Raw genomic sequence first — 26085 nt, forward strand, 5'->3', positions numbered from 1 at the left:
ATTCATAAATTGAAATCACTCTCACTTCAAGACCCTTCTCAAGATGAAGCTTTCACTGACCCCACCCCACGTCCTTCCTCTTTATGCCACATAATATTATTTTCCTGTATATCTCCTTTGCACTTAGACTAGTTACTTGTGAACTCATCCTTTTCCTGTTAGATGATAAGCTTTTTTTCTTTTTTCATATTTTCTTTTTTCTTTTTAAATTTTTTTAACCCCAGCTACATAGAAAAGCAAGTTTCAGCATTTACTTCCAGAACCTTGAGTTTCAGATTCTCTCCCCTCCTCCTACTCCATCCTGCCCCACCGTGAAAAAGCAAGTTACTTGATGTAGGTTAAAAATGTGTAGCCATGAAACACATTACAAGTCATGCTGGAAAAATAAACATAATCCCTCCCCACAAAGAAAAACCTCAAGAAAAATAAAGTGATGTGGGGGAAAGTATGCTTCATTTTGTATTCCCACACCATTAGCTCTTTCTTTGGGAGGGGTAGCATTCTTTATTATTTCCATCCATCAGAGAAATTGCTTCAGTATTTTTTCCCATAGTTGCTATTGCTAGCTGTATTTCCCTCCATCCTATTTCTCCCTCCACCCCATTTACTCTCCTCCTCTCTCTCTCTCTCTCTCTCTTTTTACCTTGTCCCTCCTCAAAAGCATATCTGACTATCCTTTCCCATGATCTTCCTTCTCTTTTCTCTCCTCCCCCTTGTCGCCCCCCATCCCTTTCCTCTCCTATTTTCCTCTAGAATAAGATAGATTTCTTTACCCAACTGAGTGGATGTTATTTTTCTCTCTGAGCCACTTCCAATGAGAATAAATGCTTACTCAGTTCCCCCTCTTTTACTCCATTGCAAGAACTTTTCCTTGCCTCTTTTGTGTGAAATAACTTCTCCCATTCTACCTCTCTTTTCCCTTTCTCCAAGTACATTCCTTTCCCCCCACCCCCTTCAAATTCAACTCCCTCTTGTGCCTTGTCTATATAAGCTCCTTCTAACTGACCTAATAAATGAAAAGTTCATATCAGGATCATATTCCCATTCAGGAATACAAGCAGTTCACCATCATTTAAATCCCTTATGATTTGCCCTTCCTGTTCACCCTCTCTTTGCTTCTGAGTCCTCTACTTGAAGATCAAACTTTCTATTCAGTTTTGTCATTTCATCATGAAAGTTTGAAAGTCCCCTATTTCACTGGATGGCCATCCAATCCCCTGAAAGAGTATGTTCAGTTTTGTTGGGTAGTTGATGCTCAGTTGTTATCCAAGCACTTTTACCTTCAGGAATATCACATCATCAAGCCCTATGAGTCTTTAATGTAGAAGCTGCTAAATTTTGTGTTATTCTGACTACAACTCCACGATATTTGAATTATTTCTTTCTGGCTACTTATAATATTTTCTCCTTGATTTGGGAGTTCTGAAATTTGATTGTTATTACAATTTTCAGTTTTTATTTTGAGATCTCTTTCAGGAGGTGATCCATGAATTCTTTGAATTTCTATTTTACCCTATGTTACTAGGATATTAGGGCAATTTTCCTGGAGAATTTCTTGAAAAATGAAGTCTAGGGTCTCTTTTGGTCAGACTTTCAGGTAGTCCAATAATTTTTAAATTATCTCTTCTGGATCTGTTTTCCAGGTCAGTTATTTTTCCAGTGAGATATTTCACATTTTCTTCTTGTTTTTCATTCTTTTAGTTTTGTTTTGTTGTTTCCTGATTTCTCACAAAGTCATCTCCATTCTACATTTGAAGGAATTATTTTCTTCAGAGAGCTTTTGTATCTCATTTTCCATTTGTCCAGTTCTGCTTTTAAGGCATTCTCCTCATTGGCCTTTTGGGCTGCTTTTTCCATTTGACCCAAACTGGTTTTTAACATGTTGTTTCTTCAGCATCTTTTTGGATCTCCTTGACTTAAGCTGCTGACAAAGTTTTCATGATTTTCATTTCTGTTCCCAATTTTTCCTCCACCTCTCTTACTTGATTTTCAAAATCTTTTTTGAGCTCTTCCATAGCCTGAAACCAATTCCTATTTTTCTTAGAGACTTTGGATGCAGAATCTTTGACCTTGTTCTCTTCTGAGTGTGTAGTTTGATCCTCCATAGGACCAAAGTAAGTGTCTATAGTCGGATTTTTTAAGATGGGGCTCTGCTTCCAGGGTGGAGGAGACACTGTCCCAAGATTTTGAGTATTTTGGTAGCTGTTTTCAGGGAACCCCCCCCCCCCCCAGGTACCTCAATTCCTCTAAGGTCTTATGGGCAGTTATGACTGCTCTCTAGGCCTGTGGTCTGATCTATGGATGACCACAAGCCCTCCCCTCTGCCCTGGAACTATGAGAAGGTCCCTGCTATGCTATGGCAGTAAAGCTCCTTTTCCTGAGACTTGGGCCCAGACCACAACCTGTATCTGAGTATGGGCGAAGCAACAGAATCCAGCCACAGGGTCAGCAAAGAGACCTCTGCAATCTCCCCTGACCCCTTTATCATCTGTGGATGAGCACTCTGGAGGCAGCTGCCAGGTGGTTCCCCAAGCCTGCTCCTGGTTGCCTGGGGCCAGGTCTGCTCTGAGACCTGCATTGGACAGGCTCCATACTTACTCTAATGCGGCAGTTTTCCCACCTACCTACCAAGTTGTCCTTGGCAATTCCTGGTCTGAGAGGTCTGGAAACCACTCCCAGTTGAACTTCTTGGGAGCAAATTCTCTGTCAGAATCTAGTATTGTAGGGGAGGCTAGGTGGCATACTGGCTAAAGCACCGGCCCTGGAGTCAGGAGTACCTGGGTTCAAATCTGGCCTCAGATACTTAATAATTACCTAGCTGTGTGGCCCTGGGCAAGCCATTTAACCCCATTTGCCTTACAAAAACCTAAAAAAAAACAAAAAACAAACAAACAAACAAAAAGAATCTAGTATTGTATCTACAGGTCCCAGTTCACTCTTACACAGATAAAATTTTGAAAAATAATTTCTGTAATGAATATTGTAGGTAATGGTTTCCAGAGCACTTTCTTCAGAATGGTTCTCTGAGATAAGGTTGTAGAAACTCTTCTCATGATTCTTCTGTCTTTTAACTACATTTTCATCCTCCTACCCCTTATATTTGAGTGGTCTTCACAACTGAGAAATAAATATAGTGGAAAAATCACTAGATTTCCAACAGATTCTTATATAGTCTGGTTCCCAGTTTTCTCTGCATCCTAGTTAACAGACAAAACTGGGTGCTTAACAGATCTACCAATCCCCAGTCTAGAGAGATGCATGGTACAGTTGTTTGGTGGGGGGGTGGGTAGCCAGTTGGGCGAGGCTAAGAATATCTAACCCAGAGAATGAAATAAATTTGTAGTGAATATCCTCAGGGACAGAGACCTGGCCTTCCCCCCCCTCCCCGTGTGAACAGAAGTGGTTCCCTGCTTGCCTGTAAATTGTGATGGATGATGTGAGCCTGGGGGCTTTGACATTAGTGGGGAAGGTGCACAGTAGAGGCTTTAATTTAAGGAGACCAGCCAGATCAGGAACCAGGAAATTCTAGCCTTTACCTTGCCCTTACTACCCCACTAGTCTGGAGTCCTCAGCCTGTGTTCAGGTGTGGCATGAGGAAGAGATGAAGTCCCCTATGGACCCTTCATTTTAGATATTTGTCCTCAGTTTCTTCCTACTTAGAGAAAGAGGAGGCCTCTTATCAGTAATGAGTTTTGGGGGGGGTGGAAGTGGGGACATCAAATGAATAGCTGAAGAGGGAGAGTTTCAGTGTCAGCTGCTGCAACATCTCAGTTCTTGAATTCTTTTCTATTATGAAAATAATTTCTGTTCTTTGGTCAAAATTTCCCTGACTCTCTTTTATCCTGCACATAGTTTATGGCTTATGTTTTAGAGATCTCATCCAAAAATTAACACCTCAAAGTCCTGCACACTAGGTGGATCATGGGTGATTAATTTTTCAGGCATAGCAACTTTTGAAATTTAATATAGAGAAAGAAGGTCCACACCAGCAGAATCATAGATTCCTGAAATATTGCATAATCCAGTGGATTAGCCCCTGAGTCAACCCCCAGCAGTTACAGTTCCAGAATCACATCTTCTCTGTTTTTGACATTTTTTTATCTCTTTAATAAGCCCCAATGAAGAAGCCATTACTTCCAGAGGCAAACCATTCCATGTCAGGACAACTCTAAATATTCATTGTTATTTATGGCAAATTTAAACTTGCCTTTCTATAATTTCCTTCCATTACTCCTAATTCTGCCTTCTGAGAGTAAGCAGAAGGAGCATAATCCAGGGTCAGCTTTACAACTCTTCAAAAAGTCTCGGATATGGCCTGATCAGGACAGGGGAAAGTAGTCCCATCACCTCCTAAATTAGAGAAATATGCCTCTTTTAATGTACTGTGGATCAAGTGAACCCTTAACTTTGTCATATTGTAGATTAGAGATTGCAGGTCACTAAGAACCCCAGATCTTTTTCAAATTACTTGATGCCATGTCTCTCCATCCTATATTTAAATTGGTTTTCTAATAAGATGAAACTTAACAAGGAAAAATATATTCAGCCCATCATTCTAGCCTTCTAACAATATATTTCAAGCTCCAAATAAATTTGAAAGCTGATTAGTAAGAATACCAGGGCTGTGAGAAAGAGTATTATATAGTCCTGTCACCTTTGCCACAATCTAAGCTTGTTATTAGGAGTGGAAATGGGAAGGAGGCATTACTTAAGTGGTGTGAAATAAGGTTTACATAAGAATACTGAGGAGGCCATGGAATATTCCTTCTCCCTCACGATCTAAAGAGTCCTGAGAGTATTCTCAGATCTCTAAAAGAACTATAGGCTTGTGCCTGTTTTAAAGTCAAGTGAATAAAAGAAAATAATAATAGGGGGCACAACCAAGGTCAGATTAGCAAATCTATATTGAACATGTCCTGTGAAGGAGACCACCCCACCCCTATTCATAGGGGAGACTTGGGGCGGGGCAAAACAGAGGGAAGGGAGATCTAATCCCTAACCTTGGGGATCACAACCCAAAGAAAAGGAGCTGACCTGGACCCTACACTCAAGCTTCATAGCCTCATTGCAGGCTATGCACCTAGAGTGCAATAAGAGAACCAAACAAGATTGTGCACAATTGGGTGTCACCAAGGATACCTGAGACACCCAGGACTGTTAAATCCCAGAAAAGGGGTAACTCATGAGCTCAATGGAAGCATCAAGAAGTCTTCCTAAAGGAGAGAACCCTAAAAGCATGCGGAGGTTTGGACAGGAGACAGGAGCATTTTCTAGTCCATTTCTGCATATTCTGTACCATATCTCATTCAAAGTGGGTGATGGTCCCCAATTAGGAGAGCATGACCTAGTGGAAAAACCACCAGACTTGGAATCAAAAGACCTGGTTCTCCTCCTACTTCAGTTATTTACTAATTGTGTGACCCCTGGCAAGTCAATTCTTTCTGAACCTCAGTTTTCCTATCTGTAAAATGAGCAGATTGGGACTGGATGATCCCTAATGTTCCTAGCAATCCCTGGAGCTGACTGGGCCTCAGATAAGTCTTTGAGCTGGAACCGCTTCTTCTTCCCTTACCTTAAACCAACCTTGATGTGTTTCACAATTTTTCTCCACTCCCCTCCACTCTGAGGCTCCACCTCTGGAAACAATTGTTTGGGTCTTCAGGAGCTATGGAAAAAGCTATCTGGGACCTTCGTTGGCAGATGACTGAAGGGACAAGTCTACCTATGCATCTCAAGCATAACTCAATTTCTGCTCTCCTGTGACCTCCATGGAAGACTAGAAATGCATGGGTGGGTCAAACCCTGGCAACCCTATGGGTGCCATGAAGATGGGCAGCCAGCGAAGTGCTGCTGAATGAATTGATTTGATAAACGGACATTTATTACACTCACAAATTGGCTGAAACCAATTTTGGTCACATCAACCCTTGATAAGTGCTGGGGTATTGATTTGTGCAAAGTAATACAGTGAATTTATCAGTGCAATCCCCAGCTGAGAGGCCTCTGGAAGACACAAGCACTGTTATGGTGTTACAGATGGAGAAAATAAGGCAAGAAACTGAGCAGCCTGGGACCCAGACCTTCTCAGTCTTCTTGGAGCTAGGCGAAACCACCACCCAAATCACAGTAGCAAAAATCTCTCTTCCTTCCCAAATCTAGGATATAGGTCCATCCTCTGCTTTTCCATTCAGAATTCAACTGTGGAGCCCACTCCTCCATTTGTCTAGATATCATACACTTACAGTGTTGAAAGAAACCTCAGACTAGTCCAACCCTGTTCAAAATATGAATCCCAGCTGTAATTTAACTATAGACTTCCAAAGCAACCCATTTCATTTTCAAACAGCTCTAATTTACTGGAGATAATTTCCATTAAGCCATAACCAATCTGTGATTTCCATTCATTATTTTTAGTTTTGTTTTCAAGGGCCTTCCTCTCCCTCATTTTTTTTCTTCCCTTTAGACTTTTTAAGACATTTATCATGGACTCCCTAAATTTCCTGCTTTCCAGATTTAGTATTCTTACTTCCTAAAGGGATGATTGCTAACCTTTTCCCAGCCTGGTAACCCTCAGCCCAACTCATCAAGGCTCCTTCTCATATGCAGTTCATGCACCAGGTATGTCCTGATCCAGGGAAGGCTACCACAGAATAGTCTTCCCCACCCCAGCCCCTCTAATAAGAAATGTATCCTAAAACCACACAGACATCCTGCTTCTGCTTCACTGAACTTGTAGTCTGCTAAAAATCCTATTGTCATATTGATATAGTTGATGCTACAGCTTACAAACCACAGTCCCTGTTATATTCCATCTTTATTAGCACCAACCTGTCAAGATATTTTTAAATTCTAGACCTAATATGCAAAATATTAGACAACCCTTCCAGCTTGATATCATATACATATTTATTAAGCATGTCATCTTTGCCTTCCTCAAAGTCACTGATAAAAATTGTTTAATATGAATGGTACAAAGATAGATCCCTGGGGCACTCTACTCAAGACTTCCTTCTGGGTTACTTACATTAATCACTAAACTAAGGTTAGCCTGGCCAGACTCTCTTGAGGCACCTGGACTGGCTCTTCTGTATGTCCCCCTCCCACTCTTCATGCTGGTAAATGTTCTAATCATCAGGTCTAGAATGCTGTCAGGAATCCAAGTCAAGCTTTCTACTACTACATAATTGAAAGTTGCTGAGCCCTTCTCTTATTTCTTTTTTTTTTCTTTTTTTTTTTTTTAAGTTTTTGCAAGGCAGTGGGGTTAAGTGGCTGGCCCAGAGCCACACAGCTAGGTAATTATTAAGTGTCTGAGGCTGGATTTGAACTCAGGTACTCCTGACTCCAAGGCCAGTGCTCTATCCACTACACCACTTAGCCGCCCCCACTTCTCTTATTTCTCATTTTATCCTTCCTAAGCCTGAAAACACTTCTCAGTTCTTCAGAAATCAGTAACCATGGATCAGCACCCACCAATCAGTTCTTTCCCTCCTCTTGAATGAAATGCTCTGGATCTAGTGACTTGTATTCATGGAGGGCTCTTTGTACTCTCACTGTCCTACCTCCACTTTCAGATCCCATTTAACCATCGTGATGCTGTCCTTCCTAATGTGGCTGTCATTCTTCTTGTTAGGGAAAACTAAGAGAAAATTGGAATCAAGTAATTCTGTCTTCTCTGTTACCTTTGTTTTATCTGCTCCAAGTAGAAAATCTTTTTTTCCCCTTTTGCCTCCTACTTAAGATCTCTGAGCCTGCTCACCTTACCTCTTTGTGAATATTACTGCCCCTGCACTACTCTTCTGCCCAGGTTCCCATCTTTCTATCCTCCTCCATATGTCAGTCCCTAAATGAGTAATTTTCATTTCCTACCACTGCTGTGACTGAGTCCAGAAAAAGAGCAAACCTAATAACTCCTGCCTACACAGCCTGGTAGGGGAGTCAAGAGGCACAAAAGTTGAATGGTTAAATTTTTTTACAAAATAAATAAATATGTATCCATGATTCAGGATCAAGAGAATTTATACAGACCCTTTAAAGTCTGTAGAGGCCCATGTTCTATGAACATCAGGGCTTTTTTGAGCTTTTTTGAGTGACTGACTGAGATAACAAATGGCTGGCAGATAGAATCTTGCTTTCAGAAATCATCTAGTATAGCTCTCCCTCAAAGCAGGAGTCCCCAAGAAGCAGTCATCCCTCTGACAAGAGTTCTTAGAACTCAGCACACAGAAACCTAAGTCTTCCTATAATAGTTGGATAAAGGAAGAAACCAAGCAAATCCTTACTTCTTCATGGAGTCAGGATGGACTCTAACAGCTGCCTCTTTCCTGAGTGCAAAAACCGGGTACTTTCAAAGCAGGGCAAATGGGATTGGGGGGAGGGACCCTACCATATAATGATCAATTGAAAGAACTTAATACAGACAGGGGAGTGTGGGGAGCCAAAAGAAAGCTTCCTTAAGTATTCAAAGGCCTTCTTCCTAAAGATCAGAAATTAGATTAGAAACTGCAAACCCTGTGTTAGAAAAAAATTGCTAACAGCTGTCTCAGTACATTGAGTTTCCCAAAGAGTGTTTTCCCTGGAGCAGCTTAGGTAGCACTGTGGTTAAGAGCATCAGCCCTGGAGTCAGGAGGACCTGAGTTCAAGTCCAGCCTCAGACTTAATAATTGCATAGCTGTGTGACCTCGGACAAGTTGCTTAATCCCATTGCCTTAAATAAATTAATAAATAAGATTTTTTTTTGAAAGTGTTCCCCAAGGGGGTGGCTAGGTGGCATAGTGGATAAAGCACCAGCCTTGGAGTCAGGAGTACCTGGGTTCAAATCCGGTCTCAGACACTTAATAATTACCTAGCTGTGTGGCCTTGGGCAAGCCACTTAACCCCATTTGCCTTGCAAAAAAAAAAGTGTTCCCCAAGGCCAGCTAGGTGATGTAGTGGGTAGGGTGCCAGGCCCAGAAGAGGAAGACATCCTCCAGAATTCAAATCTGGGCTAAGATACTTTCTGTGAGTCTGGATAAGTCATTTAACCCCATTTGCCTCAGTTTCTTTATCCATAAAATGAACCAGAGAAGGAAATGCCAAACCACTCTAATATCTTTGCTAAGAAAATCCTAAATGGGGTAACAAAGCATTGGATATGACTGAAAAACAACTGAATAATAGCACGAGTTCGCTTTGCAAAAGGGCTTCAAGCAGAGATTAGACTGCCACTTGTCAGGAGCTAGACTGGAAATCATCCTAATCATCCATTTCAGCTCTTAGATTCTATGATTGGTGGTATAAAATGGGTCACAGAAATTACATCATCTTCTGCTTAAAATATGACATATATTTCTTCTACCCCATAACCCAGAGCACCTAAGTTTCCCTAAGGCTTTGGTCTTCAGTTTGAAAGATAGCAGCTCTCAACAAGTCATGTCACACCAGCTAGCCCTACTGAGGTGTCTTGGGTTTCCTAGCCGTCTTACTCAGACCATGCAAAGCCCTTCCCCATTTCTCAGGCCCTCTCTCCTCCTGTTTTTCATTCTGTCAGCTTCTATCTACCCAACCATTTTTCTCCTCAGACCTCATTAGAAGTGCCCCAGTTGTAATTGCTTAAAGGTTGACATTTCACCAGTTTCACACAGAGCCCCAATCAGACCAAACTCTCCAATTCAGTGGCATTGACTGCTCAGTGAGTTCTGTATAGAATTTTAAAAGCTCCTTCAGAGGCACAGCATTAGGAAGGAAAAACAGTGACCTCACAGGTCACTATGATCCCCTACCTTCTCTGGTGTCCTTCTCAGAACCAGAAAGTACCACATCCTGGTAATGTGAGGTTTTAGAGATCAGCTAGTCCAACCCCCTCATGTTACAGTTAAGGAAACAGATCTTATTCAAGGTCCCATAGCTAGTAAGTCATTGAGTTGGGCTCTGGGTTCTTCCCACTGCACCATTCATCTGCTGACCTGAAGACCAGCCTAGCTAAATGGGAAGAGACTAGAGGATAGACCATCAGATGATTATTTTGTCTGCACCAGTCTCTAAATCATCTCCTAAAATGGGGTATGGTGGTCAGGGTACAGAATTATTGTCTGTGTAGGTGGAGAGGGCACCCACATAGATGAAGCTATAGGTCCTTAAAAGTACTAAGAGATCACTTTCATGTATTTACTTGCTGTGGAAAGAAAAGAAGGAAACAAATATTTGAACTTCATTATAATCTAGGAGATGAGTGCTATTATTATTATTATTATTATCATCATCATCACCATCATCATCATCATCATTTTACAGTTGAGGAAATTGAGGCAGGAATAGGTTAAGTACTAGCTACTAAATATTTGAGGCAAAATTTGAACTCAGGTCCTCCTGATATTGGACCATGTTCTTATCAATTGTGCCACCTAGCTGTTATACATCATATATTGATTTCATTAAAGCTGAGGATCTTTTTCATATGAGTGATTGCCTAATTCCTTCTTTTCAAAAAATTATTATTATTGCTTCCTACTGTGTACAAATAGCCACTCAAAGACTGTGTGTGTGTAATAAGTACTTAATGACTGTTTGTCTAGTGAATGAATGAAGACAGATCTCCAACCTGGGAATGGCATTCATTTTTTATCCCAAATACACATTGATTATTCACTTGCCCATTTTCTCTAGTTGTTTCCCACATAGGAGTCTTGTATCTTTTGTCTCTTGACTCTCTTGTACTCCTCGCTAGGCTGGAACATTGGAGGTGCTCAGTGCAGATGTGGTGATTAGGATTTAGTTTGCTGAAGTCCAAACCCAGTGAGCATCATTCACTGGCTCCCATACTCCCCTTTCACTGGTGAACTTTTTTGGGCATGTTTATTTCTCCTGTCAAAACATCAAGGTGTCCAGGCAGCTGGGTGGCACAGTGGATAGAGCACCGGCCCTGGAGTCAGGAGTATCTGAGTTCAAATCCAGCCTCAGACACCTAATAATTAGCTAGCTGTGTGGCCTTGGGCAAGCCACTTAACCCCATTGCCTAGCAAAAACCTAAAAAAAAAAAAAATCAAGGTGTCCAAGGGAAGGATGACAAGAACAGGAAAGGAACTGGAAATTATCTCATGGGAAGATTGTCCTGTAGAAGCATAGGGGGACATACTTGCTGGCTTCCAGGATTAGGAGGGTACATCTAGAATATAATCTTCACTTCCAAGACCCAGATTTTAGAAGAACATAACCAACATTCAGGATTAATATGAAAACTTATTCCACCTTTGAATCACTTTGATCCCGTGAACATTTCTCTTTATATCATCAACTGTAACTTACCTCCCTGTTACTTGTCCCCATTGCTCCTCATTATATTCTTTGGGGCCAAGAAGAACAAAACTAATCTCTCAGCTAAGGTATCTGCTAAGATAACCTTTCACATGCATGACTATTAACACATTTCCCCTAAGACTTCTCTAGGTCAGACATTCTCACTTTCTTCTAATCCTCAGAAGAGAGGAAAAAGGAGAAGTTGGGCCAGAATGGTGAAAGAACTGGAGAATTTACTGTTGTTGTCCAGGTTGTAGGACCTGGAAAAGGGAAAACTTAGGCTTGGGTCAAGTTGTCCAGTGCGAGGTTAGGGGAGTCTTGTGATACTTGGCCCTACAGGGCAGAACTAGGACCAGTAGAGAAATGTAACAGAGAAGTAAATTTCAGCTCAACGTAAGGAAACATTTTCTAATCATTTGAAATGCTCCACAGCAGAATTGACTACCTCATGAGGTAACAAGTTGCTCATCTCTGGAAAATCAAATAAAATTATATGTAGAATCTTTTCATGAGTAAATACAGGCTAGATGTTTAGTGTAGTTAGGACAAAAGATCTGCATTCTAATTGCTCTGCCACATAATCACAGTGTGAACTTAAGCTAAAGCCCATCACTCTTATTCCTTTATCTATAAAAACAAGGGGGGTTAGAACAGATCAGGAGTTTTAACTTTTTTTTTTTTACATCATGGACCCCTTTAGTGTTCTAGGGAGCTTAATAATCCCTTCTCAGAATGTCTTAAAATTCATAGGATCTCAAACAAGACCAATATAGTGAAATAAAAGTCTCATTTTTTTCCCTCTCCAAGTTCACTAAGCCCCCTGAAATGTACCCCTGTTTTAAGACATTTTCTCCTATCATTTTTTTAGAATATTTCAGTTATTTTCCTTCTACTTTTTTTTTTTTTTGCAAGACAGTGGGGTTAAGTGGCTTGCCCAAGGCCACACAGCTAGGTAATTATTAAGTGTCTGAGGTTGGATTTGAACTCAGGTCCTCCAGGGCCAGTGCTCTACCCACTGTACCACCTAGCCACCCCCTAAGCCCCCTGAAATGTGTCATATACCCTATAGGTCCTCAGACCCCTGGGCTAGATGGTCTTCAAGGTCCCTAATATCTTGTGATCCTATTAAGGTTGCTGTAGAAGACATGCCTACACTGGGAAGGGGACGATATGCCATGACTTTCCTAATGTCTGTGGATAAGAAAAGACCTTCAGTAGAACCCTCAGTACTGCATGTTGCTGGTTTCCCTATTCTGACACCCACCCACCCTCACCCCGCCTCACACACATAGACACTCTCCTATCCTCTTGCTTCAAAGGAATGAGACCCAGCCTCCCAGGTGTCTTCCTCCACTGTGCTCACCTGGGTCCTTCTGCCCTGATCTGGGGTTCATTCTTCTTTCCTTTATAATGCAGAAGTAACTGATTTCTGTCCTGCCATGCCAAGGAGGCAGTGTACCATAGTGGAAAGAGAATATGAATTTGAATCCCAATTCTATTTATTATTGTCTCGATGATCTTAATCAAGATAATTCTCCTCTCTGAGCCTCAGTTTACCCAACTATAAACCAAAAGGATTGTATTAGACAAACTCTGAGCTTCCTTCCAGATCTCAATCTTACAAACCTGTGAATTTCTCACAAAGGTTATGGGCAAGGAACCCGGGCTGTAATGTAAAGCTCCTCAAATTCTCCCTTGTGCCCCCAATGAATTGCTCCTGCCCCTCCCAGGCTCCCCCCACCCCCATCTCCTGCCTTCATTCACCATCCACCCGCCTTTCAGTTTCCCTGGCAACGTTGAGTGCTCATCCTGGAAAACTTTATCCGAAATCTGCTCTGGGCAGCTTTCCAAATCCATGCTAACCTGATTAGGTGTCTCTGGGGGCCTTGCTGGCTAATCAAATTAGGCAGCACTAATGGTAGCGAGGACTTTGAGTGGGCACGGAACAGTAAAACATATTGTATACTTAGTGATAATCATCCCGGCTTCTGTGTCATTGATTTATCTGCCTCTCTGCTTACCCCCTTTTCTGTGTGTTTGGCTGCAGCAATCCGGAGGAAGGAGAATGGCTGGTACGACGAGGAACACCCACTTGTCTTCCTTTTCTTGGGATCATCAGGGATAGGTAAACCAAGCCAGAGATGGAGGGAAAAGCAAATAGGGGTGGGAATGGGGAAAGGGCAGGCGCCACTTGACTGGAGCAGCTGTGTACAAGGCTAGGAAGCTGGCCACATAAACATACAAACATACACATATGCACGCCTGCTACCTTTAACAAGCCTTGTCTCCTGCCCTGGGGTGGAGTTAAGGATGGGGGGGAAGGAAGAAGGTATAGAATCCATCCCAACTTAACCCCACCCCCACCCCCCCCAGCAATGTTGGGATCAAATCAATCCAATTCAACCCAGGTTGATTAAGTGCCTGCCTTGTATAGAGCACTGTGTTCAGGTGATAATAGAAAAAGAAAATTTAGGTTAAATCTCAGGTCTGCCCTTGTGGAACTCATGGTCTAGGATACCATGAGAGCTACCCTGAGAGGCAGGTCTCAAGTCAGGCTACAGGCTGAAGCCTACCCCCTAGGTTGTAGAGGGATCGTGGTCTGTGCTGGAGGCAGGAATGGTCACACTAGGGAAATCTCAGGTCTGTGGAGCATTGAAAGGCCCAGGGGATGGGTGGAGTACAGATAGCAGGGACACACTTTCAAGTTTTTAGGGGACCCAGGGCTTTGTGAGATTCAGGAGGTGTGTCATTGTCATTTTTGATGGGGGAGAATCGGCTGGAGGAGGCATCTTAGCTGGGGAGGAAGGGAGGGCATACCAGGTGTCAGGTTTCATGAGAACAGAAGGGATAAGAACAGGAAGTCCGAGTTCCATCTGAAAGGCAGTCATCCAGTTTGACCAATACAGAGTATGTAAGGGAATGTTCAAGAGAAACATTTCACCCATGCCCAACCTCAGAGAGCTATCTTTCCAGATAGCTATATGTTCTGTGGAAAGCAGAGGGCATCACCTGGTTCTTACTGTGCAGACCCCAGTCTGGCTGGCTCACAGGTATCCATCTGAAGATGTTACTCTGTAGATAACTACAGCTGCTGTTTCAGTCCCCAAGCCATCTCTTCTGTGATCAAGATCAGGAAAGGACTATTTCTGTTAGGATCAGCATAAACTGCACCTGAGGAGAAAGTCATACTGAGCCCTATTGCTAGGTATGAGGAGGAAGGAGCTCAGGGTATTCAGTTGAAAACAGCCCTTGCTGGAGGTGCATTATATGTTGTTATCTGTTGTTTTGATCAATCAATAGCTCCACTCTTCTTTGACTGAGAGACTGAGGAGCTTCCTGTGAACTATTTCAGACTTGAATCCCTGTCCTGCTTCTCTGGGCTTTGTGTGACAAGCAGCCTGGCCAAGCACAGTCAGAGGCGTACGAGGGGAAAGGGGATTCATAGTTATCTTCAGCTCCATACCCACACCGACTTTGGAAAAATTAAGAGCCATATGGTAGAAACGTTCATTAAGGCTTCCCCTGCACAGGCCTAGGGACCACTGATGTCTCAGGAAAGGAAACCCTCCCCTTCCAGACCATTTTCTTGTTTAATGCCACCAAGAGGAAACAGAGAAATTCGCTTGAACCTTGTCACCTACCAGTTTGATGAGGGGAGAGGGTGCTTTCAGACTACTGACCTCAATAGGGTCCCCTCCCCTTTGTCCTGCCTGTCTTCCACACCAGGCAGCCTTCCTCAGGGAGCAGTTCTTTCTCACCCTCTTCTCTCAAAAACTCTAGAGTCAGAGAACAAGTTGAAAGCCCTCAGCCGGATACTTGTCACCCTTGTGACCTTGGGCAAGCCTACCCTCTCTCCTGCTGTTACTCTAGGCTCACCCTGAGTTTTCATTTAAAAAAAAAAAAAGTGAAATAACTTCTTTTGCTGTCATCTCCAAATCCCTCCTGCCAGTTTCATTCCCGCCATCCCTATCAGCTCATCAAATCTCTGGTCAATATGGGACAGTGACGAGAAGAGGTCAAAAGTGACCTGGGTTTGAATGTTGCTTTTGATACTTGCCAGTTGTGTGACCAGGAGCTTAGTGTCTTGACTGGTCCCAGCCTCAGTTTTCTTATTTACAAAATGAGTTTCTTTAGGACTTAAACAGGATTTTTTGTGTAATTCAAATAAAACTATATGTGAAGTGCTTTGTAAACCATAAAGAGCTATGTAGTGTCCATTGTTATTATCATCCACTTCTCTAGGAAGCCTTCTCACATCCCTCCTATCTATCCACAGCAGTTACTCTCCCAGTCAGGCATTTTAATGTTTGGTTCTCTTAAAGCAGATTCTTGAGCTGTCTTTTCTTGTTTTCTGGTCAGGGTCTATGTCCCATATCCAAAGCCAGACTGACTGAACTATCTGCAGTCTGAAACAGTGCCTTTCAGAGCATAGCCACACACTGATCTGGTGCTCAGGCTTTGTGGGGGCAGTCAGATCCTGGGGTAAAGTTCTGCTCTGGCCTCACCAACCTGCCATATCCCCTGGCTCTGAGGATCACAGTTGTAAAAATTGTCATGTCATGTCCTGGTTGTCTGGCTGTGGTCAGGTCTGCTGTTGGTATCTGGGAGAGGCCTCTCCCTGTACCACTTAGCTCCAAGGCTTGATAGCCTCCCCCGCTCAAAGACAGCATGAGAGGTACAGCCCTTGGCTTGTAGGCAGGGAGTCTTGAGTTCAAGTCTGGGCTGCACAATTGCTTGTGGTTTCTCCGCTTAGCAGATTATCCATGATATTTTCCATGATAGTTTCCACACACTGCCAGCCCAGCCTGCGGGCCAGCAGTGCATTGCTTAATATTAGCAGAGAAAAATCCAACTCAGGAAAGGAAAGCCACTTCTCAATTGAGCTCCTAAGCCAGACCAAAAGGACTTTGAAATTATCTGCCCCTCCTTCCCACCTTCCCTTCCCACCCCCACCCCTGCCTTCCACTGGTGTAGATAATTGAGACCTGACAGTAGATCTTTTCCTAATCCAGAAACCAAGACCACCTGTAACTGACCACCAAGAAATGGAGATACCAGGTCCTCTTGGGGATAGCACTGGTCAGGGGCATGCAATCATATTCCTTAGTAATGGTGATATAATTTCATTTATTGCAGCTTCAGGGTTTACTGACATACACCAGATCCCAAGGTTGGGAAAGGAGAAAGGAAATAGAGGCCTGGGCCCTTCCCTAGGGGAGTTCAGCTAGGAAAGCAAGCCTTTAAAACACAATCAGATATGAGAAAGGACAGTACAACTTAGTGTCCAGTAGGCATACAGAGAAGAAAAATTGGGGAGGTTCATGAAGAGGTCTTCCTAGAGCAATAGCACTTGAAGGATTAGGAAAGACCTTGATTCCAAGGGAAGAAATCCCCATCAGAAATCCAGGCTGCTTTCAGGTCCTGAATTAGACTCCTCTTTAGGATGAGGCACAGCAGACAACAGTCCATTACCTCTCTTCTACCCAAACCCAATAACAGACTGTTTGGTTCACCTGAATTCAGACTCTCAGGCCTCTGTGGTCATCTTTCCTTCATTCTCTCTCCAATTCATCTTTACTTAGCTCAAGATCCAACTCATGCCCTACTTCTTCATGAAGCCTTCCCTGAACCCCCCCTCCTCACCCCCCCACTGGGGAGTGTTTCCTGCCTCCAGTCTCTTGTCGAATGATCCATTTGTTCCTCTTCTGTGCCCTTTTGATCTAACCAGAGCTACAGACACTTGCATTCATTTATGTCTTCTTCATCATTAGATTCCCAGCACTGAGCTTTTAGAATTAAGAAATGATAGCTAATTGAAAAGAAATGAACTCTGCCTTTCTCTCTCCTCTCTACCAGGGAAAACAGAGCTGGCCAAACAGACAGCCAAGTATATGCACAAGGACGGCAAGAAGGTAAGAGAGAAAACTCCTTGAGGACAGGGTCAAAGCACCTATCTCTGCTACCATGGTTATTTTACTGCCTCATGAGAGGGATTCTTGAAATAATGCCTCCACGGGCAGTGGGGATGGTGGAAAGCTCTCTGAAGGAGGGGTCTTAGGGAACCCCTGGGGCTTTCTGGTGCCACCTTGGTCACTGATTTGCCATTCTGTTTTGAACAAATTACTCAGGCTCTCAGTTTCCATTTTCTGGACAGCCACTTGTCAAGAATATTGTGATGATTTCTCATCTATCAAATGGGGAGCATAGGCCTTGTGCTGCTGACCTTCAGAAACAGTTGTAAGACTCAGATGTGATCCTGAATGGGAAATGTCACTAAGCCATCGATCCTGGGAAAAGATCTAGGACTCTAAATGGACACAAGTTCAGTGTGACCTGGGGGTAAAGAGCACAGTAGATATCTGTTTCAGATATCTGAAAGTCTGTCATGTGGAAGAGAGACTAACCTTGTTCTATTTGAACCCAGACAACAGAACAATAATATTAGAGAAAGGTCAAGTTCAACTTAATATAAAGAGAAACTTCCTACGTGGAGGCTGTGCCATAATGGATCAGGCTGGCAGGTCTCTGAACACCTTTAGTTGGAGGCATAGTGACCATTTGTCAGTCGTGGTTGTTTCCCCAGGGCTTTTCTACTAAAGTGGGATTAGGAGTGCGGGCTCTCTGAAGATCTTCTAACATAGAAATTCTTTAGAGTGGCTGAAAAAGTTAACTGATTCACTGCATATTAATGGGGGGTGTAATAATCATTTCTAAAGGCATCTGTGTTTAAAAGTCTGCTTTATTGACCTATAAATTTGGAGGGATTTCATTTTTCCCTCCAACCCCCGCCACTAGTGCATTGACAACTACCCCATTCACAGGATGGAGTTTGATTCGCTAAGTTGTCTCCTTGGCTCTCCCATCTCCATGGCCCTATGTAAGCCCAGGCTTCCAACCTCCATTCACAAAGACAGTCAAAACTACTTCTTCAGTGGCCTCTATGCCACAATGCATCTTTCCATCATTCTTCCTAAATGCTGGGGCTAAATCATGATTCAGCTCTGATCATACCTTTCTCAGGAAACTTCCATAACTCTCCATATCACATAGTATGATGGATAATGTTCACCCCCCTCAGCCTCCATTTTCTGAATCAACCTGTCTCTGGCCTTGTGTCTCCATCCTCCCTTCAGCCAAAGAAGATGACTTGATATTCTCCAAGTGATTTCCATTCATTTCTATTTACATCTCCAAATCTTTGTACATTATTTTCAATCTGTCTCCCTTCCCTGCCCATCATCTACTGAAGCTTTCCTATCCTTCCAGGTCCATTTCGGTTGCCATTCCCTCTATGAAATTCTCTGTGATCCCCAAGTTGGAAATTATTCCTCCCTCCTCTGGCCCAGAAAAAGCCACATCTTTGCCTCTCATCACATTCTGCCATGCATTGTAGTCATCCTTGTATACACCATATCCCTCTACTGGACTATGAATCCTGGGAAGACACAAATTAGGTCTTTGCCAATTTTTGTCTTTCTGTCATAGGGAGTGTTCAGGCTTTGACTGGTTGGCCATCTGATGAGAGAATTCCAGGTAGAATTTGGACTCAATGATTTCATGAGATCCCTTATCACTCCAAAATTCTATCCTATAACTTTTAAGCACAAGGCCCTGCAAATAGGTAGTTCTCAATAAATGTTTTTTGAACTAACTTTCCAGTCCTACAAGAAATGTTTTCATCCAGAGAAGTAATATCCTAACAGTCTTTTCCAAGACTCCTCTAATACTCCTCTGATACCTCCCCCCCAATACTCTTCCCCAGAACTGACTTGGAGAGTACCTGAGGACTCAATGTCCCCATGTTGTTCTCCATAGAAACTCTGGCAGGATTTATACTGTTACTTGAGATCGTGTCCTCCTAATGCTTTCAGAATACTTGCTTTTCTACTTTGCAAGAATTAGTTTCTCATTTGCTGGAGGCATTTAAGTGGAGGCCAGCTGATCAATTGTTTGTTATTATTTTCTTAAATTTTGTCTCATTTAGTATTTTTATAATTTTTATGTTATATACATACATGTATATAATAAAATTTATAAAAAATTATTTAATTTTATTTAAAAACTTTTTCACTTCCTCCTACCACCACCCTTGCCTCTCCCCCCATCAAAAAAAAAAAGAAAAGCAAAAACCTTAAATGTGTAATAGTTAAGCAAAACCTATTTTTTCTCATTGTCTCAGACATGCATCTTTGACCCATTGCTTTTTTTTTCAGGAGCTGAGTGTCATAGTTATCATTAATCCCCCCGAAATCATGTATAGTTGGTGGTCAGGTCTCAGAATTCTTGAGTCTTCCAAAGTTGTTGGGGTTTTTTTTTTAGTTTTTGCAAGGCAATGGGGTTAAGTGGTTTGCCCAAGGCCACACAGCTAGGTAATTATTAAGTGTCTGAGGTCGTATTTGAACCCAGGTACTCCTGACTCCAAGGCCGGTGCCCTATCCACTGCGCCACCTAGCCGCCCCCCAAAGTTGTTTTTGATGAGAAAATTGTCCTCTGGTCCTGCTCACTTTACATCAGCTCATTCAGACTCTCCCTGCTTTCTCTAAAACCAGCCCCTTCACCATTTCTTCTAGCACCATTAACACTCCTTTACATTCCTATCCTGTAATTTGTTCAACTATTCCCCAATTGATGGGCATCCTTTTAGCCTTTAGTTCATCTCCTCAAAAAAAGCTACTAATAAATAATTTTATGCATATGGGTTCTTTTTCTTCCTCTTGGATCTTTTTGGAGCAAAGACCTGGTAATGTTCCTGCTGAGTTAGAGAATACAGAGTTTGGTCCTTTTGGAGGTAGGTTCCAGATTGCTTTCCAAGTCAACACCCATTCATGAAGTGCCTCCTATTTGCCAGAAACTGTTCTCAGTTTGAGAGAGTGAAAGAAATGAATGAATTAGATCCCCCTCTCAGAGAACTCATAGTCTGATGAGGACAGCACCCTCAAAACAACTCTGTACAAGCTAGTACAGGGAAGCTTGAGATAAGAGCAGAGGAAAGGACCAGGTGCAGCTCCAGTTCAGGGGTCAGAGAAGAGGATAGTGCTGCTTCAGCCCAGCCTGACTAGGATCTGCCCTGAGCTCTGGGCCATTCATGATCTCGCATGATCCAGCCCTTCGTGCTCCTTTGTTAGGGTTCTCGAAGATGTACAAAGCCTTTTCCTAAGAGCTTGGGGCTGTAGATAGCACAAGTATGAGTGTTCCTATTTTACAGATGAGCAAACCGATCAGAGGTGAAACCACAATGACCTAGTTAATATGTTCTAGGGCTAGGACTCAAACCTGGTCACCTCCCTCAAATCTAGCATTATCTTCAGCCATCCTAATTCAGGGTCCCCACTTTGTTTCTGGGACCACAATGACCCCCTAGGGCATTGACGTCCTATAGTGGCCAGGCTTAGCACCCTGCCTTCCCACAATGCTACTGGTCCCCTTGCTCAGAGAAGAGCTAAGCCAAGGACAGAGCCCACTCCCAGCATCACTTCTCCAAGCCCCCTGCTCTCCAGTTCTCCCCAAGTCAGCAAATCCCAGAGTAGGCCACGTGGTAGTGGGTGTTATGTGTCACACTAATATAATAGTCACCACAGATAGCTTGCTGAAAGACAATTAATCAGGTTGCCAGCGATTCCGACAATTAGCACTCAGGAAAGGGTCATAAACTAGGCAGACTATTAGGAGAGATGTGGTTAGAGACAGGAACTGACTGATTAAGAATGAAGGATTCTTGGTCGTTTCATTTTAATACTGTCAGAAAGGTTAATATTTAATTATAAATTATAATATTATCTAGTCTGTTTTCATACATCTTCATACATGCAGCCCTGAGAATCAAAATAGCTACAGATTTGCTGACACAGAGCAGGGTTTGTTAGCAGAGTCAGTGGGGAAAAGAAATTTCCTTATTCAAACATTTTTGTAGGCAGCAGAGTCAAACCCTCATTAGGTGTCATAGAAGGAGATCCAATCACTTCCCCTTTGCATCCTACCTCCCCTAGAGAATAATTGTAGCATGGTCACTACAGTCCTGTGAAGTAGGCCAAGTATATAGTGTAGGCTCCACTTTACAGATCAGGAAACTGAGGCCTGGAGAGATAAAAACCACTCAACCGTGCAACCCACAGCTATGACTATATCAGCAACAGCCCCAGCTGGAACCTAGGACTAGTGACTTTTAATTTAGTGTATGTATTTACAACAGTACTATGTCCAAGGTGAATTTTACCTTCATAGCAGAATTGACCCCACTTCACAATGTTGTCTGTGGAGGGAACAAGAAGCCTGGCAGAGCTGGCCATTAGTTATTTTCAAAAACCTCAGCACTAGTATAAACTCACATTATGAGTTGCATTACAACAAGTTGTTGGCTAATCCAAAAATCGCCTGGTCATATGGCACAGGTGTAGCGGTGGTTACCAGAACAGGAATAGTAATGATAGTGATGAGGGCTCACGTTGACTAGTAAAAGGAGTCCGGGGTTGGGGGGGAGGGTGGAAGGGGGTGGTCAAAGGGCCTGGATTCTAATCCTGCTGCCTCTGCCATCGTCACTCATCAACTCTGGGCCTTTTCCCTCATCTGTAAATGAGCTATACTAGATGGACCCTTCCCCCACTGAATCCTATGACTTCCCATGTCTGTAGCTCTTGGAGGTTTCCCACCTCCAGGCCCTGTGTCCAGGTGCAGGATCCTCTTCTGCCCCTCTGCTGGACAGAAGCTGTGAGGTCACAGTGAAGAGAGTGCTGAGCCTGGAGTCAGCAAGACCCGAGGGTGAACCCCAACACTTGGCGGGCAAGTGACTCACCACTGTCCGCCTCCACCTCCTTATATGCAAAATGGGAATGTGATAAGCACCTGCCTCTTCCTGGTTGTTGTGAGCATCAGGTGAAATCATAAAGTGCCTGGTTCATCGTAGCTGCTTAAGAAATGGTTTTTGATCAATTGATTTGTGTAAAGCACCTTGCAAACCTTCAGAGTGCTTGTTAAATTCTAGCTATTAGTACAGGCCGTGTTTTCCATTCTCCAGAGTGACTTTTTCTCCTTTGGTAGAGAGAGTCCTGGGTTGGAAGTCAAAAGGCTCAGGCTTCATTACCACTTTTACCACTTAATCCATGTGTGACTTTGACCAAGTGATTTCACTCTCCAGGGCTTGATTTTTTTCCCCAAAAAATAAGGGAAACACATGCCTTATCCACATCAAGAGGAGAGTATTTCCACCCTTATTTGTTTCTCTTTAGACCTCTGTGACACTTCTGTCAAGTAGAACAGAAGCCTCAGGCCTGTGGCCATTTGGGGGAGACTGAGGCTGTAATCCTAATCCCAATAACCCAGGATTTCTATATGTATAAAAGAGACCCTCTCCCGTGTCTGCTCTCTGAGGTATCTTGGTTAAGAGTTATTATCATTATTATTATTCATAAATGTCCAATTGGAGTGGGCCCAGGAGAAGAGGGAGCAGGATGAAGGTCTGGACATCTAATCAGTGAGCAGCAAAGATCTGTGAAAGAAATGTGGGATATTTAAGTCTAGAAAATTAAAAAGATGCATGACAATACCCATAGCCAAACATTGTGGAAGAGGTTTCAAGGCCTTTATTTTGTCCTGAGAGGCCAGGCTGATTGTCACTGTGAGGGAAGCACTCCCCTCAGAATTAGAACAGTCTCAAAGAAGAAAGTGACCATGAGTTCCTCAATGATAGAGGTTTCAAGAAGAGGCTAAATGACCACTGGAAGTGAGACAAGAGGGGATTTGTACTTGGAGTAGAACTTGAATCAGATGCTCCTGTAGTGAGCACCTGTGCTTCTCTAGAAGGCAGTTGGGAAGACAGCATTAAAAACTCAAGTTTTTTTTCATCTCAGGCAGATCAGCTGCTTCCACCTCTCAAAACCAGCAATGATTCTGCTCCAAAGAGACTCTTGTCCCTTAGCCTCTTAACAAACAGTTACTTTTGTGCTGTTTTGTAGAATCTGAGGTAAACCAGATCTGAAAGATTCAAATCTTTCTCTAAAGGCTCTCTGACCCTACCTACCCCTTCCCCTTTCCCCATCTCCCTATTTCCAATATAAGGTCCCTGAAATTTTCTGAGGAAAAATCAAGGCAAGACTCCCCTGAAGAAAGAGCAATGGATTTGGGATTTCTGGATGCCAGAGGTAGAAGGACAAAGCCAGATATAGGCAACAATTTGAGCAAAAACTAAAACCCAGGGGAATTGTGCTTTGTCCTTTGGGACTAGAAAGTAGACTGTGGGGGAAGAAAGATGAGTGGAAACCAAGCCAGAATCTGAGCAACAAAAAAAACTATAAAAGGCTATTATTCAGTCCAGCTCTTCATGATCCCTCTTGGGATTTTCTTGACCATGATACTGGAGTGGTTTGCCATTTCCTTCTCCAGCTCATTATACCAGTGACAACTGAGGCAGTTAGGGTTAAGTGACTCACCCATGGTCATCCAGCTAGTAAGTGTCTGAGGGTGGATTTGAACTCATATGGATCTGACTCCAGCCCTGAGACTATTCACTATGTCATCAAGCTGCCCAGATATGTCATAAGATCACATAAATTTCAGAAAAGTCTGTATTGGTGAGCAACAGTTTGGACCAACCTATGGTCATTTACCACAGATTTAGAATACAGGATTGGTCACTCAGTTTGATGACTTTCTCTATTAGTATCCAGTATTCCCAAGGCAAGAATAATGGAATCATAGATCTAGAATTAAGTTTCAAATGCAAGCCACCTTGTCCAGTGCCTTATAGACGAGGGAGCGTCAAAGGTGGGATTTGAACCCAGGCCCTCTGACCCAAAGCCTGGGATCTTTATACTGAATTAGGTTTAAATTATAAAACATAAAGTGACATGTGATATTTGGCTCAGTAGGAAAGGAAACTGAGTCCCATAGGGGAGAAGTGACTTAGTTGTCCAGTGTCTTACAGAGAACCACTGGCTGAATCAGGATTAAACCCAAGTCTTGAAACTTAGCCCAAGATTCTTGCTAGATTTCCTTTTGCCCTATCTGGGTCCAGTGGTTCTCTCCAATTTGTAAGAGTCACATAATAGCCATGGGGCTCACTAGTGAAGGAATTTCTCAACAGTGCAGCTACCAGAAGCAATCACTTCCATGTGCACACTGCTTTGATGTTTATAAAACATATTCTGCACAGCAGTCCTGTGAATCAAGAGAATTGTTGTCCCCGCTTTGCAAAGGAGGAAATTGAAGCCCAGAGAGGTTTAAGGATTTGCTCAAGGTTACCCAGCTAGTAAAGTTTCAGTACTGAAATTTGAACCGAGGTCTCTTGATGTCAAAACAACTACTGATTTGGGGGAGTAGGGGGAATGGAGATGGAGAATAGTTGGGAGACCTGGGAATTGTTGGAAGACAGAGCATTAAAGCAATAACTCTTTCCACTTTCTCTGCTTAAACACCTACGTGTGATTTCTGGTTTATGTGCAGGGCTTCATTCGACTGGACATGTCAGAGTTCCAGGAGAGACATGAGGTGAGTATGGGATGTGGCCAGGAAAGCAGGTTGGGTCATCAGACAGGAAGTCAAACAAGGAAGGTTCATGTACCTTTCTCCTTTACCAACAGAGCCATGGTAATGAAAAGCATCAAATTAATTCCAGAAGCCTAAAATTTATCATATGACCTAACAGGAGAAGTAACCCAGATGTATTGGGGGATTAGAAAAGACCAATATCTGCACCATGCAGTTTCTATCATGAGTGGAGTGGGTTCATCTCATCAAGAGAGATTTGTGGGCTATCATTTCTGTTGGTGATAAACCATTCCCCTTGGCTGGGTTCAGAGTGCTGGACACATTCTGCCCACGTGTTTGAAGCTGTCATCTCCCCACCAGGTGGCCAAGTTCATCGGATCTCCACCCGGCTACATCGGCCATGAGGAAGGGGGCCAACTGACCAAAAAGCTGAAGCAGTGTCCCAATGCTGTGGTGCTCTTCGATGAGGTGGACAAAGCCCATCCTGACGTGCTCACCATCATGTTGCAGCTGTTTGATGAGGTGTGAGAACCGGACTGGGAAGGGAGGGGAGGGGAACCAGGAAGGAACTCAACCCTAGGATCATGAACCCAAAGAAAGCTCCTTGAAACTAATGGTAAAGTCCAAAGTGAAACATTTTTTCCTTGGTCTTGAAGATTGAAACAGGTCAACTCTGTTATCTCCATTTATCAGATAGAAACCCTTGAGGTCTAGAGAGATCAAGGGAGCTGCTCAGAGTTATGCACTGCGATTGGTAAAGCTCTCATTGGGTCCCCACCCAGACCCCATATTGAAATGACCTCCTCAAAGTCTTAGGACAAAATCATTCTTGTGCCTCATTCCAAATGGAGTCTGGGGGCCTACTGCCCAGGGACCCCTGCTGTGAAGGGCATTAAATGTCAAGCATATGGGCCTTTATCTTCCCCCATTGGGAATGAGAGCCACCAAAGCATCTTAAAATAAAACAATGGCCAAGAGATATAGGTTTAGACATGAGGTTTTATTGTCTAGGATTTATCTTTAACCTGATGTTTGTCCTTCATTCTCAAAGACCATGACATCAAGGAGATGATGCCATGGCAACAAGCACATGAATTAGATTCAAATCAGGGGGTGCTGTGCTAAGGCTAGTGACTTTCTCCTCCAGGGTCATCTGGGTGCAGTGACCAGATATGAGTCAGAGCCAACTGGAGATAGCCCTGAATGCCAGACAGTCAGGCTTGAGGGACTTGCCACTTACCAACTTCTATCCTCCTGACTCCAAAGCCAGTGCTCTATCCACTGCACCACCTAACTGCTCAGCTTTAACCCATAGGTGGAGACCATTCTAATAAT

General features: G+C 43.1%; 1 protein-coding gene across 4 annotated transcripts in view; it reads left to right on the plus strand.

Annotated features, from left to right (window-relative positions):
* Positions 1-26085, plus strand: part of CLPB (ClpB family mitochondrial disaggregase) — a 177126-nt gene that overhangs the window by 135432 nt on the left and 15609 nt on the right. For all 4 annotated transcript variants that reach the window (XM_074217294.1, XM_074217295.1, XM_074217296.1 and 1 more), the window contains 4 exons: positions 13319-13396; positions 17128-17183; positions 24706-24750; positions 25111-25272. In XM_074217294.1, the coding sequence (XP_074073395.1) occupies positions 13319-13396; positions 17128-17183; positions 24706-24750; positions 25111-25272 (341 nt within the window). The remainder of the gene's footprint in view (positions 1-13318; positions 13397-17127; positions 17184-24705; positions 24751-25110; positions 25273-26085) is intronic.

This window comes from Macrotis lagotis, chromosome 1 (genome assembly GCF_037893015.1).
Source record: "Macrotis lagotis isolate mMagLag1 chromosome 1, bilby.v1.9.chrom.fasta, whole genome shotgun sequence".
Classification (NCBI taxonomy): Eukaryota; Metazoa; Chordata; class Mammalia; order Peramelemorphia; family Peramelidae; genus Macrotis; species Macrotis lagotis.